The 13,487-nt window shown below is 64.1% G+C and overlaps 4 protein-coding genes across 4 annotated transcripts; 1 reads left to right on the top strand and 3 right to left on the bottom strand.

Annotated features, from left to right (window-relative positions):
• Positions 1-59: 59 nt before the first annotated feature.
• Positions 60-2,360, bottom strand: CHLNCDRAFT_142186 (hypothetical protein; the record flags this gene model as incomplete). The annotated part of the gene is made up of 7 exons (XM_005850293.1): positions 60-161; positions 414-893; positions 1,006-1,377; positions 1,679-1,790; positions 1,988-2,065; positions 2,154-2,212; positions 2,298-2,360. The coding sequence occupies 7 exons, from the start codon at positions 2,358-2,360 to the stop codon at positions 60-62; spliced, it is 1,266 nt and encodes a 421-aa protein (XP_005850355.1).
• Positions 2,361-3,477: 1,117 nt separating this feature from the next.
• Positions 3,478-4,196, bottom strand: CHLNCDRAFT_142187 (expressed protein; the record flags this gene model as incomplete). Its single annotated transcript, XM_005850294.1, has 4 exons — positions 3,478-3,609; positions 3,715-3,834; positions 4,020-4,057; positions 4,145-4,196. The coding sequence occupies 4 exons, from the start codon at positions 4,194-4,196 to the stop codon at positions 3,478-3,480; spliced, it is 342 nt and encodes a 113-aa protein (XP_005850356.1).
• A 255-nt stretch (positions 4,197-4,451) lies between these two features.
• Positions 4,452-7,257, top strand: CHLNCDRAFT_20361 (hypothetical protein; the record flags this gene model as incomplete). Its single annotated transcript, XM_005850048.1, has 11 exons — positions 4,452-4,702; positions 4,875-4,987; positions 5,120-5,189; positions 5,291-5,405; positions 5,579-5,646; positions 5,777-5,928; positions 6,072-6,164; positions 6,336-6,465; positions 6,612-6,745; positions 6,889-6,959; positions 7,069-7,257. 11 exons carry the CDS (start codon positions 4,452-4,454, stop codon positions 7,255-7,257), a joined length of 1,386 nt encoding a protein of 461 aa, XP_005850110.1.
• Positions 7,258-7,925: 668 nt separating this feature from the next.
• CHLNCDRAFT_20234 (hypothetical protein) lies at positions 7,926-9,118 on the bottom strand (the record flags this gene model as incomplete). The annotated part of the gene is made up of 3 exons (XM_005850295.1): positions 7,926-8,133; positions 8,297-8,607; positions 8,708-9,118. Coding segments are annotated over 3 exons (930 nt in total), but the record flags the coding sequence as incomplete, so codon positions are not given.
• Between the last annotated feature and the right edge of the window lie 4,369 nt (positions 9,119-13,487).

Here is a 13,487-nt window from a genome sequence, read left to right on the forward strand (position 1 = left end):
GGTTTTGCATTTCAGGAATACAGAGGAATCATGCAGGCAGGAGGCGCGGTGGGATGGATTCATTGGCATAGCAGGCTAGCCAGCAAGTCCAGCTGCTCCTGGGTCAGCTGCACCTCAGTCTGTAGCAGCCCCGGTGCGCCACGGCCCAGCTGCTGCGGCTGCTGCGAGGGTGGCGGCACCCAGGGAGGAAATGGGGCGTGAGAGTGAAGCGCTGCCAGCGGCAGTGGTGCGTCCACCATATCATCAAGTGCTCGCTGCGGCTGTTGCACCTGCTGCGAGAGAGGCGCCAGCTGTGCTAGCAGCTGATCCTGCGCGGGCCCCTGCTGCTCTAAAGGCTGTCCCTTCCCCTGCTGCTGCCTACCGCGCCGCTGCTGCAAGCGCCGCTCATAGCCGCACAAGCGACAGTTGGGTACAGTGCAGGCGGCGGCATCGTGGCTGCCGCTGTCCCCGCCTGACGGCCCCGCCGCTGCTGCGCCAGAGGCTGGGCCTCCCGGGAGGCCTGCAGCCGCATCCTGCTGCAGAAGCAGGGCGCACAGGGCAGCCACGGCACGGTCGCTGCGCTGCCCAACTGCCTGCACCGCGGCTGCCTCGCTGATGGTAGCACTGCCACCGGGCCCCAGGGGGTACAGGTCTGGCAGGAGCTGCAGCAGCTGCTGCGCCATCTGTGCTGGCGTATCCAGCAGCCGCTGCGCGGCCGCCAGGCCGCTCCCAAGCTCTGCTGCCGTCAAGGTGCCGCCGCCAGGCGCCACACCTAGCGTTGCGCCTGCTCTGCTGCTTGCCATGTCGTCCTCGCCAGGGCTGCCCAAGACAGCTTCTGCGGTGATGCTGCTTGCCTCCAGCGCCACAACTATCTCCGCCAGCTGGTCCGCCTGCTGCTCCAGCTCTTGAATCACCTGCACGCAGGGACGTACAGGCAGCCGGTCAGCCACACCAGCACACCAGGTTAGCGGGTGGAGGCGGTGCCAGCCTTGCTCGACGCGTCCCCAGCAGGCAGCGCGTCATCACCTGGCGGCAATGCTGCGTGTTCTTGCGAAGCACGGCCAGCGCTTCGTCTGCTGATGGCACGGTGAAAGGGATCCACGGCACATGCTCCGGGTGCGCAAAGAAACAATACCGCTGCCGCTGCTGCTGCCCCTGCCCACAATCCATAGGATGGGCAGCAAATCCGCCGCTGCTGGTGGGCTGTCTTTGTGCTGGTGCTGCAGCGGCGGCTGCTGTTGCTGCTGCGGATGCTGCGGCTGCTGGCGGTGGTGCGTCTGCCGCTGATGGGGCGGCCGCCTGTGAACTATCTGCGGCCGCCCCTCCCGCGTTCCCTGCGCCGCGCTGCTGCAGCCGCTGCTCGCGCCGCCGCTGGGCAAAGAGGTGATACTTGATGGACTGCAATTGGGAGAGAGGAGCAGGGTGGCAGTGCTGGGTGTGTACAAGCGTCAGTGGCGACGGGATGTGGCAGAGCCGGCGCATCATGTGGTCTGAGCACGGCATGCGCTACCAAGCTGTTGGAACACAACAAGGGCTGCTCTGCTGAAGGATCGACAGCACCAAGCAGTCGGATCGGGCAACACCGACACAAATGCCAGCATGCCTTGCGCTGGCAATGCGCTGCACTGGCGCTGCAAGGCGGCTCATCAGCCTGGCTGGGCTGTGTCCATCCAGCCGAATGCAGTGCAAGGCGGCTCACCATGGCAGTGATGTCTGGGAACTTGCCCTGCATCTTCTCCTGGATGTCCCGCGGCCGGGCCTGGTAGATACCGCCCAGCTGAGCCACCGCCCCCTCGTACGCCGCCTCCAGCCTGCACGATGCCAGTGGGATGGTTGGCCGGGGCGGCAGTGGCATGCTGAGCGCTGCCCACCGCCGAGCATCAGTAGGTAGGTACATGGGCATCTGGCTGGCTGGCTGGCTGGCCGGGCAGGCAGGCATGCATGGAGCCAGAAGCTGTATATAGTTCCAGCGCCGCCCTGTGCCTGCTGCTCGTCGCAGCAGACTCACCTGCCCGTCCAGCGGATGGCATCGCTGGGGCCCTGCTCCCTCTCCCGGCTCTCCCGCCGCCGCGAGGACTGCAAGTGCCTGCAGAAAGGTTGGAAGCCCCGTTGCCGCCAGGAAGCAGGCCAGGCAGCAGCAGGCTGTCCGTGCTGCAGCCAGGAAGCACCCTTACCACTTCACGTGCTGCAGCGTGAGCTCGGGGAACTCGGGTTGTAGGACATCCAGCATAGTCTGCAGGCAGCAGCACAGGCATCAAGACACCTGACGGCAGCGTCCGCGGCGTAAGTTGCCCCTTCAACTTGCTCGACCTGCTCACCTTGGGCTTGGCCACTTCCAGGCCTCCCAATTGCTCCAGAGCCGCCTCGTACGCCTCCTCCATCCTGCACGGATGTACCAGATTGGATGCGTGTGGGGCGAACAGCTGCAGCGACGCCAACGGCGCGACGGCCCTATGCTGGGTTTTCAGGGGTCTGTGCTGGCGACGCCCACGCATATGTTGGCTCATCCAGAAGCGTTCGAAACAGCATGAGGCTCTAGATGGCTCGTCTAGCAGGCCGCTTGTGGGCGCCGACTGCCATTGGCTGGAGCCATCGTGCAGGGGGCTTAGCGACGCACCGGGCAGTCCATTTGAGCCTCTCGCTGCCTGCCGCCATCGTTGCCGCCGGCCAGGCGGCGCCTGAGCGCGAGCTGCGCAGAGCCTTGCAGACGGGTCGCCCAAGCCGCCTTGCAGACCAGCGAAACCGCGGCCCAGCAAAATTGTAATATTGCTCGCCCCGCTCCGCTAAGTGCTCCTCAGCCAGGCGTACTGCAGCAACCGGGGGCACCAACCAAACGAAATCGGGGGAGCGCTAAGGGGGTTCGAGTGAGCGATGTGATGGCCACCATGATTGAATTGCAAGCTGGTGGCCGCCGGAGAGTTAACACAGGCAGGTAACATTTTGGCAGGCACATGAACCCCGACGGCGGTGGCAGCCGCGTCGACGGTGGCTGCCACCACTTGACCTCTCCAAATTGAATACAGCAGGAGAGTATGGCTTTGAAGCATTGGAAGCGATGCACTAGCAGCGCGGCTGACAAGCTTTGAGCTGCTTTGCTGCCCAGAGCCGGATGGGAGTCGCACCTCGGCTGGCAAGCCCCACGGATTGCAGGCAGCATTGTCTCAGCACATGGGAAAATATCCCGCACTCCAGCATCGATGGATCTGCAGCAACAACAAGGCGTGGATGGCATAGGGGACAGGAATAATAGACAGTACAGGGGGTTTCAGGACAAGTCATAGGCGGCACAGCGTACCGATCGGGCATGCCGCAAGTGTGAACGACGTGGTTTAAAATGCCGGGTGCCGCTGCTGATGCTCAGACGTGTGCTAAATCCCCGGGGGTGACCCTGCTGGTCTGCCAGCTCCGAGGCGAGCGGCGTGGGTCATGCTGCTATGGGTTGACCGCGAGGCACAGCTGGCAGGTGTGTTCACGGCGGGCTGCTGTGCAGGACCCAGCTCACGTGGCTTCGCCGACAGCTCCGGTGCCGGCGCTGCTGCCACCCCCCGCACTGCCGGCGCTGGTGTTGATGCCGCCTTGCTGGGCTGCCTGCTGCCTCGTCAGGTGGCTGCGCATGCCCTCTAGTCGGTGCTGCAGCAGCAAGAGCGACCAGGTAGGAGTAGCACACCAGCTTGCTTAGGAGGTGGGCCCTCATCAAGGTGGTGCAGCGCGAGGCATGCCAAGGTGTGCTCCCACCTCAATTTCTGCCACTTTTTTGTTCAGCGCATGTATGCGTCCCTGCAGCTTGACCAGCCGCACCGAGGCGCTGAACGCCTCCTTGCCCGGCAGGGCAGCTTCTGCCGCCGAAAGCTCGCCCTGCAGGAAGGCGGGAACGGGCATGGCGGCAATCGCAAGTCATGGAAGTGCACCCGTGCGTCATGCATGACCTTAGTAAATAGATGGACTGATAGATTTCACCACAAAAGACACGGCCTGCGCCTTGCCTGCAGCCTGTCGAGCGCGGCAGCCAGCGCCGCCTGGCTGCCACGGGTGGCGGCCACCTGCTGCGTGAAGTCATCCAGGTGCTGCTGCAGCGCCTCTGCGATGCAGGCAGCTGATGCAGGGGCACGGTGATCTCACACAGCAGTTCACAGGCCTGGGCAAGGCTCAGTTGGTCGGGCCTCACCGCTCACTGCGGAGGATGGCGGTGCTCCTGCTGCTCTTGCAGGAGCCTCCATGCTGGCGATGAATGACAGGGCGATGATCGCAAGAGAAAAGCAGAGAAAAGAAGAGGCACAGGTACACCAGGCAGGACGGGAGGCCACCACCCCCTTGCATGCAAAAGTCAATGCATTGCGCAATTGGTGGGCAGACGCAGCCCCTGTCGCTCGTCCCAAGGCATGCCAGTCCTGGTGGCTCTTGTTGCCGGCCCCTCCCTGCGCCTCCTGCCCCTCCGCTGCAGCCTGCACGCGGGCCTGCGCCAGCTAAGCAAGATGACGAGGTCCAAAGCGCAGGGGCGCAGGGTAGAGGCGGCGGCAGAGGCGGCGCCCACCAGCGAGGTGGCGCCGCCTGCTGCTGCCACTCCCGCCCCGCCCAAGTTCAGCCCCGCGCTGACGGCGATTGACCCCAGCCAGTACGACTCGCAGCTGGAGGCCAAAGAGCAGCGCATCCGCAACCTGTTCGCAGAGTTCAACCCGCCGCCGCTGCAGGCCTTCCGCAGCCGCCCGGAGCACTACCGCATGCGGTGAGCTCCCTGAGGTTGGCTGCCTGTGCTGGCGAGGCATCTTTGCTGCTGTGCCCTGGCTGTATGGGCGCCCATGCGCATCCAATACCCGCTCAGATTCTGCTGTCTGGCCCGCTGAGGCTCGAGCCGCCGGCGGCTCACCATAAGTGTGCCCACCAACGCCTTGCTGCAGCGCGGAGTTCCGGGTGTGGCATGAGGGGGATGACCTGTTTTACATCATGTACGAGAAGGACGGAGAGGGCAAGAACCGGGATGTGCGAGTGGATAGCTTCCCGGTGGCCTCAGGTGGATGGCTGGCTGGATTGCACTCAAAGCGGGGGCTGTTTGACTTGGCCAGCAAGCGGCCATTGGCTGCCTATCTGCCCGCCTGCCCGCCACCCGCCTGTCTGCACGCCGGCTTGCTCATCCAACCCGCAGAGCTGCTGAATGAGCTGATGGGTCTGCTGCGGGATCACATCAAGGCCAGCCCCATCCTACGCCACAAGCTGTTCCAGGCAAGCCCATCAATTTACTAGACTACTGCTGGTGGCAGAAGTACTGCCGACAGGCTAGCCACAAGCAACCCGGTTGTCTAGCATCAACCTGGAGCGGGCACCAACCCCGCAAAGTATCCCTGCCGCAGGCCAACTTCCACACCACCCTCAGCGGCCAGTCTATGGTCAGCCTGATCTATCATAAGAAGCTGGGCGAGGAGTGGAAGGAGGTGCGAGTCAGCCTAGGGCAGGGCAGGCAGCCGCCGCAGCAGAGGTCTCTAGCCGGCGGGCATTGAACAGCCGCAGCGGCGGGGTGGCCACACATAGTGCATTCCAGGGCTCCTGGTGACCCCTTCACTTTCAGCATTGAGCTTGCCGCTGCGCTTGCCTGCAGGCGGCGCAGGAGCTGCGAGGGGTGTTGGCCAAGGCGCCCAGCAGCACCGCCACGCCGCAGATCATCGGGCGCAGCAGGTGCGATTGTTATTGTTAGAGTGGGAGCGAGGTTTGGCATGGCACGTCTGCCTGCCTGCCGGCCTGCCTGCTCAGCTGCATTGCCGAGGCCGCTCATTTGCGGCTTGCTGCTTGCCCGGGGGCGGCGCAGGGGCCAGAAGGTTTGCGTGGATGCGGACGAGGTGCAGGAGGTGCTGAGCGTGGACGGCCAGCAGCTGAAGCAGGTGCAGGTGGAGGCGTCTTTCAGCCAGCCCAACGGCGGCATGTGCCAGCACATGCTGAGCTGGGCGCGCAGCGCGACAGGTGGGCGGGCAGCAGTGCCACTTCTGGTGTGAAGCAGGCCCCGGCACGGCAAGAACAGAGGTGCTGTGCCATGCGTCGTCGCCGGCATGGACCTGCCGCATCCCGATTCAGCGCTCGCCGCATTCTCCTGGCTGCTCCTGCAGCCGGCAGTACAGGCGGCGAGCTGCTGGAGCTGTACTGCGGCAATGGCAACTTCACAGTGGCACTGGCACCCAACTTTAGAAAGGCAAGCAGCCGTGCCACGCCCAGCCCCTTTCATGACACGCAGCAAGCTGGCCAGGGCGTTGGGCAGCCGCCGCCACCCACCCTCCCGCAACGCCTGTACCTCGCCCCACATCTGTTAGTTGTTAGCCTGCACCCATCTGCACCCATCCTCGGCCTCCTCCCGCTCCAGGTGGTGGCCACAGAGGTGAGCAAGTCTAGCGTGGCTGCCGCCAAGCGCAACTTTGAGCTAAACGGCGTGGGCAACGTGTTTGTGGCGCGCATGAGCAGCGAGGAGTTCACAGCGGCATGGAAGGAGGGGCGGCAGATGCGCAGGTGAGCTCGGTGCGGCGCCCGGGTGAGGAAACCCTGAGCCCGGCAGCAGCTCAGCCAGGCCCAGGCTCTTCTCAGGCACGAGTTCCCAGCCAGCCCGCTGCTCTCTCTCACCCGCTCCCTGGCTGCCCCGCCTGGCTGCCGTGCAGGCTGGAGGGCCTGGACCTGCAGTCCCTGTCCTTCACCACGCTGCTGGTGGACCCGCCGCGTGCGGGGCTGGACAGCCAGACCGTGCAGCTGCTCAAGGACTTCCAGAGCGTGGTCTACATCAGCTGCAACCCTGGTGCGACGACTTGAGCTGGCAGGGCACAGCAGCGTGTGAAACAGCAGGGCAACTTGCAGGCTGCCTTGGTAGGCTTGGGCGTGCCCCCGCAAGCCAAGGACCTGGCATGCTCTTGACGCCAGTTCTGCTCCCCTGCCCTGCAGACACGCTGCACGCCAACCTGGCAGAGGTGCGGGACCTCTTTGAGATCAAGCGCTTCGCCATGTTTGACCAGGTATGTGGGGGTTGTGGCGAGTGTTTGTGGCAGCCTGTGGGGCAGCCCCAGGGCCTGCACCCAAACCTGCACGTGTTTCCTGCCCTGCTCCCTCCTCCCTGCCCCGCAGTTCCCTTACACGCATCATGTGGAGTGTGGGGTGTACCTCCAGCGGCGGGAGCAGCAGCAGGATGAGCAGGCGGCAGCAGCAGCAGACAAGCAGCAAGCGGATGTCGCGCCAGCAACAAACGGGGCGGCGGCGACAGCCGATGAGGGCGGGCGGGGCGCCAAGCGGAAAGCAGAAGAAGGTGCAGCCTGATGAATGGCACTGTTGGTGTCACCTGGCAGAGCGAGGCTAGTTTGTTCATGGGTCGAGAAATTGAGGACACTGCTGTGATGAGCGGAAGCGATTGTAAGTAAAAATGGTGCAAGCACACAAAAAAGTGGGGAGCAGGTGATGTTTGGATTGCTGTTGAGGTAGCTGCAAAGGATCTGTGGAGTGATGGGGGAAGAATGGACAGACAGGGTACCTTGGCACAAAAAAAATCAAGGCCACTCGAGGCAGGACCCTAAAAACAAGCGGCTGGCTGCATCCATGCGCCGCCCTCTAGCTGGGGGTTTGGGCGGCTGGTGTGGCAGCTGCACTCTTGCCTTCCTCTGCTGCTGCCGCGGCCTCCACTGCTGCGGCATCTGCTGCTGCCTCTGTGTTTGCTGCCGCTTCCGCTGTTGCAGTGCCCACCGCTTCTGCGCCTGCCGTTGGCAGCTCTACCTCGCCACTGTCGCTCGGCTTGCTTGCCCCGGACGGCCCCGCAGCATCTGTGGGGCTGTCCTTTGCGCCGGCTTCAATGCTGCTGGACGCTGCCTCCAGCTTGTCGCTGCTGCCGCCCTCCAGATCCGCATCATCACCCGCTTCAGTGGTGGCTGCATCCGTCGGTGCTGCGGGAGGCGCCGGCTCTGCCAGCGCCTCCTGCCGCTGTACGCGCCGTTTCAAAAACGGGGCGAAGAAGCTGCCCATGAAGATCTGCAATCAAGGGGCAAGGAACAGTGCCCATAGTGTTTGGTCATGATGAGGGGGCGTGGATGGACAGCAGTTTGTTGGAGCTTCGTGACTGAGCTGACGCACACCTGCGCCAGCTGGCCCACGATGCAGGGCACCGCCAGCAGGCCTTGCTGCGTCACGTCGCTCGTCAGGTAGCTGCGCAGCAATGGGGCAGGGAGCGGGCAGCGCTAATCACGCATGGCAGTTGTGCAGCAGCCGCATATGCTGCACATAGTCTAGTAGCCTCTGGGCTTCCGTGGTGTTGCTTGGCGTGGGCGGCAGAGCATGTTGGACTCCCAGCCACCGGCCCAGGCCAAACCTGATGACGGTCACTGCCACGGGGGCGCTCTTCTGGCTGGACATGATGGTGGCGGCAATCGCCTCCTTGAGCGGCATGCGCAGCACCCAGACCGTGGCGGCGGCGTTGAAGGCCAGGTAGAAACCGTGCATGAGCACGGCGGCCACGATTACGATGAAGATGTCGAGGAAGGACTGCTGCACCAGCACATCCTGCGCCCCGCTCAGCGTCTGCCAGATGATCAGCGCCAGCTGCACCGTGCTCAGCATGCCCAGCGGCTGCTTGTACCGGGTGGCCCAGCGCCCCACCGGGCGGATGAGCTCGCGGGCCGCCTGCGGGCATTGCGTAGGCATCGGCAGCCCAGTGGGTGCCCATGCATGAGGCTGACGTCGTGCAGCCTCGGCGGCAGGCCAAGGCAGCGGCTGGGCGCACCTTGCCGACGACCGCGGGCGCCAGCACCGTGGCCAGCAGCTTGGTGAACAGCGACAGCGCATCCACCGCCACATGGTAGCCATCCACGCTTGACAGCAGCACCTTGAGCCAGGGCGGCATGGTGGCGATGCCCAGCGCGTTGGTGCCCACCAGCAGGAGCAGCGCCAGCGCCGCGTTGCCGCCTGAGGCGCGCACCAGCGCCTCGCCCACGCCCAGGGTGGTCGGGACGGCGGCAAAGATGGTGAGGCCGGAGGCAAACTCGGGCGGCGTCAGAGGCAACTCCCGCAAGGCAAAGCCTAGGAAGGGTGTCAGCGCGAGGATCCCCACAAAGCCGTACACAATGCCTGGCCAATAGGACAGCGCCCGCTTGATGTCTTCTGTTCGCAACACCAACCCGGAGATGAGGAAGACGATGATAATATTTATGGTCTGAACAAGATGAATGTTGCCCAAAACCTGCGAACAATGTCAGAAGTGATCCTGGACCGAAGGGACGGTGGGGGCGCCAACCCGGCGGTAGAAGCAGCCCCCGGCGGGGGGCGGCCCAGCCCAGGCTTTACCGAACAGAAAACGACGGGGCGACCCGGCGCTGGAGCCTTCAACGCGATCACCGGGGCGACCAGGAAACACAGGGGGAGCCATTGTTTCACGCCGAACTGGGTGACTCCCTTGCGGGCCGCCCCAGCCCGCCGCCGCAACTCCTTGACGGCAGCTGCTGGTTCAAAATTCTTTGCGACCTGATGCGCGCATCATTGTCGCTCCAGGCCATGGGGCACAGCAAACAACTGCTGGCACACAGAGATGTTGGGTGGGCTCTGACCTCAATAGACGATCACATTTGGACAAGTTTGTGGGCCCAGATACCTCGCTGATCGATCAAAGATCACGCGCAGAGGCGGCGCCAGGTCAGCCGCTGATGTGGCGGCCGACGGCCTCCTTGAAGCTTGGAGGCTCCTTCCCAGGAGAACTCCTGCTCATACGTGCTGTTACAGGGTGGCATAAGCATGGTGCAAGTCTGAACATGATGGTAAGCAATGCACGGTCGACAGATGCAAGGAATGGGGTTGGGCAGTCGCATCTGTGCGAGCGATTCGCAAGAACGGTCAATGATGATTGGGCAGCATTGTCGGTCATTTGGGGCTGTAAAGCAGCAGCAAGGCAGCAAAACAGCATTCACAGGTCGGGCGAGTGTATGTCAGTCAGGGAGGGTGCGGCTATTGATATCGGCACCTGTCAGCTCACGACGATCTTGCAATTGCCGGCTGGGCCCTCCTCGCAGTTCTCATCCAGGTTTTGCTGCAGCATCGGTTGGGCCAGGCACGGACTTGATTCCAGTGCCGCGGTAGTCCCCAGACCTGTCCTGGGTTGCCAGCAATGTGCATGCAACACAAGAACAGGCTGCGACAGCTGTGGTCTGCCTCACCTTCCACACCCGCTCCCAGTTCCGCGTCCAGGCAACCTTGCCCTCCTGGTCTACCTGGCCATGCTTGTCGAGCAGCTTCACGACCCTGCAAGGCAGGCCGGGGCCCAGCAGCAGGCTCGCGAATATGTTAGCACTGCGCTGCATTACAGCACCTGCATCGCAACGTGGCTGCGGTATGGTGGGTCGGCAGCGCCCACGCACTCCTTGGTGGTGCGCCTGGCCACATCCACCAAGTCCTCGTACTCGGTGCGCGTCATGTTCCAGTAGCGCCCCACCTGCGGCGGCAGACGCGGCGGCACAGCGTGCGGGTCAGGAGGCGTGGACGAGACTCGTGAGATATCCTTCGCGCAGCACTTGCCGACGCATGATGCAGCATTGGCGGGTGCAAGGATACGCTCACCGCGTTGGGGTCGCCGCGCATGTGCTTCCAGTTGGTGAGGGGCAGGCGGTCAGAGGGCAGGTGCTCGTCCATCTGCAAAAAGGACTTGAGGGCCTGCAGGTCGCCGCTCATGGTCGCCTTGCTGATCAGGCTCTCGTACTGCGGCGGCGCAAAGTGAGGTGGGGCGAGTGTGTGGGACGGGTGGGCAGTGGCAGAGCCTTTTTCTCAGTGACGGCCCCAAGGTGGATGCGACTTGGCTCTAAAGCAGGTGCACAGGCTGCCTGCTGCCGGCCTGCCAGCCAGCTGCACTGCCGCCCCCACCTGCACGAGCTGCAGCTGCTCCCGCTTTGGGAAGGCCTTCATCCACTGCTCGATCTTGGGGCCATACCGCACCCGCTTGTCATCCTCTGCAGGAGGCGGCGGTTGAGAGGAGAGCTTGCTGCACATGCACATTCTGCCCAAACGCCATGTGTCATCACAGGCAAGCTGGCAGCGCACCCAGGGACTCCATGACGCAGCTGTACACCCTGTGACCGGTCTTCTCGTAGCACGCCGCACTGCAGGAGCGTGCCACGGGAGGCGGTCGTGAAACCTGGTCAGCAGCTGACCTCCTGCCAATTCCACACATGTGCAGCACGCAGCGCATGCATGCACCCAGGCACTCACGTCCGGTTGTGGCCCAGGTTGTGCAGGAACATGGCCAGGGCCTGGGAGATGGGGTCTCGCATGGAAATGACCACCTTGACCCAAGGAAACTCCGCCGCCAGCTGCTCCGCAAGCCACTCCGCCTCCTGCAGGCAACCCGGGTGGTGGCTGGCCGGGCATGAGCAAGGGCTGGAAATGGCGCATGCCAGGTGAGGTGCTGCCATGCCGCGCCTCTCACCTGCGCATAATGTGTGCTGCCATCGAACGCCGCCTTTGTGAACTGTGCCTGCGACGCCTCCTGCAGATTGAGCACCTGCGACAGCAGCCCACTCACGTGGGAGCAGGTCAGCAGGCAGTGAGGGCATGGACTGCCAGCGACCATGCCGTGCAGTCCCTCCTCAGCACCCCCCGGGGCATGACGCATGGCAGGGCAGGGGCTGTGAAGGGCCATGTTCCTCCTCCTCTCTCATCTCACCTCCAGGTACTCGCGCTGCACCTCGGCCGAGCAGGTGGACAGCTGTCCGTCGCATTTGTCCATCAGAATATGCGACTCCTGCAGACGGGCAGGGCGGGAGGTTTGTATAGCCAACAATGGACGGGCGTGGCGGTTGCCTAGTCCTGCCGGCTCCCACCACCCAGGCTGCTGGCGCTGCCCTGCACACCTTCTCCTTGGCATACTGCACTTGAGGGTGCTGGATGAGGTGGCTGCAGGCCAGGCGGGCAGGAAAATCAGCAACCGCCAGTCAGCGCTGTGGGCACCGGTCCCGACGCGAACCTGCGTGTCTAGCTGGGCCGTGCAGTGCTGCCAGCGCCGGGAACAGCCCCACCAGCAACACCTGGCGCCGCCTGCTCCCAGCGGCAGCTTGCTTGCTCACCAGTAGATGGAGGTGGTGGCGCACTTGGGGAAGCCCAGCACCATGTAGTGAGGGAAGCGGAACTGGCCTGGGCCCCGTGGCTGCGAGCACCAGGCGCCCAGGCATTTATTTCAGCGGCCCAGGCAGCTGGAGACAGCTGGCGCCGCCTTTGTGCAGGCGGAGAGCAGCGCCACACGGATGGAGCGGCGCCAACCCAGCTGCGCGGGCCACTCACCAGCTGGTTGGCCTTGCGCAGGCATGCAAAGTCGGTGCATGCGCCCACTGCTGCCGTGAACGCCTCCGCCTGCTTCCGCTGCTCGGGGGTGTAGGTGTCCACCACCCGCAGCGAGGCATTGGTGTCCACATACGGCACGGGCTGCGCCTTGAAGGTGCGACACCCATACAGCTGCTGCTCAAACAGCGACAGCTCCTGCTGGGCCGGCAGGTGAACGCCCTGCGCCGCGCCTGCCGCTCCGGCGCCCCTGCAGCACATGGATGAGCTCGGTGGAGCCATGCCCACGCACGCATCGGAGCCAGCTCAACAGCGGCCCTCCTACCTGTGCATTGCCAGTCGCGTGCACATTGCCAGCAGCACGCTCGCCACCAAGACCACTGGCCAGTACCATCTGTCGAGCCTGCACAACCGCAAGCCCTTCATGCGGTGAGCCGGCGGCGGACGAACAACGCAAGGCAGGGCTACATTCCGCGGCTGGCATTGATGCCCCACCAGGACTGGGGCAGCTGCCTTGGTGTCTTCAGCAGCTCCTTGGCCAGCAGCGGCCCTGATGCTTGCACCCGGATGTGTGCCGTCGCCGTGGCGGTGGACACTGTCACCCGCGGGGCGCGCTCCGGCGTCATGCCGCTGCTGCTGCCCGCCTGCGCAACCTGCACCAATGTGACAGCGACATCGCGTGTTGCTGCGCTCGGCAAGCGCGCGCAGGGAGAGCCTCCCGCGTTTTCTCCAGGGGGAACCTGCAGCAACATGTTGCGCGCCCATGCGCACTCCCCGTCGCAACAATTCGACGGCTGCCCACCTCCTACACTTGTGGTAAACGGCGTGGCGAGGGATAATGCGCGCCAACAGTGGTGGGTGGTTGGCGCTTGGAGCTAGTAGAGGGCGTGCCCCACCCTTCTGCAGGCAAGCAAACGGGCTGTGGTGCTTTGGGCACCGCTGCTTTTGCCTGGCGTCGCTTCGCCAGCTCCTCTGGACCACTGTACTGCAGGGTTGCCCGCCGGACATGTCCCGCCTGGTTGCGGCCGGCGCGCAATGTGCAACGTGCATCCTCAACAGACTGTCCAGCCTACAACAGACTGTCCAGCTTTGTTGTGGGCATCGATTTACGTAGCAAGGCTTTCCTGAAGCCACGTGCTAGTTGATGGCGCGGGCGCCGGCGGCAGGGCACAAACCCGGTTGGCGAACGCCCACCCTGGCAGTGCCGAAAGCCCTGATTGTCTTACACTGAATATCCTGGGTGCTGC

This window comes from Chlorella variabilis, assembly GCF_000147415.1.
Source record: "Chlorella variabilis unplaced genomic scaffold CHLNCscaffold_4, whole genome shotgun sequence".
NCBI classification, from domain to species: domain Eukaryota; kingdom Viridiplantae; phylum Chlorophyta; class Trebouxiophyceae; order Chlorellales; family Chlorellaceae; genus Chlorella; species Chlorella variabilis.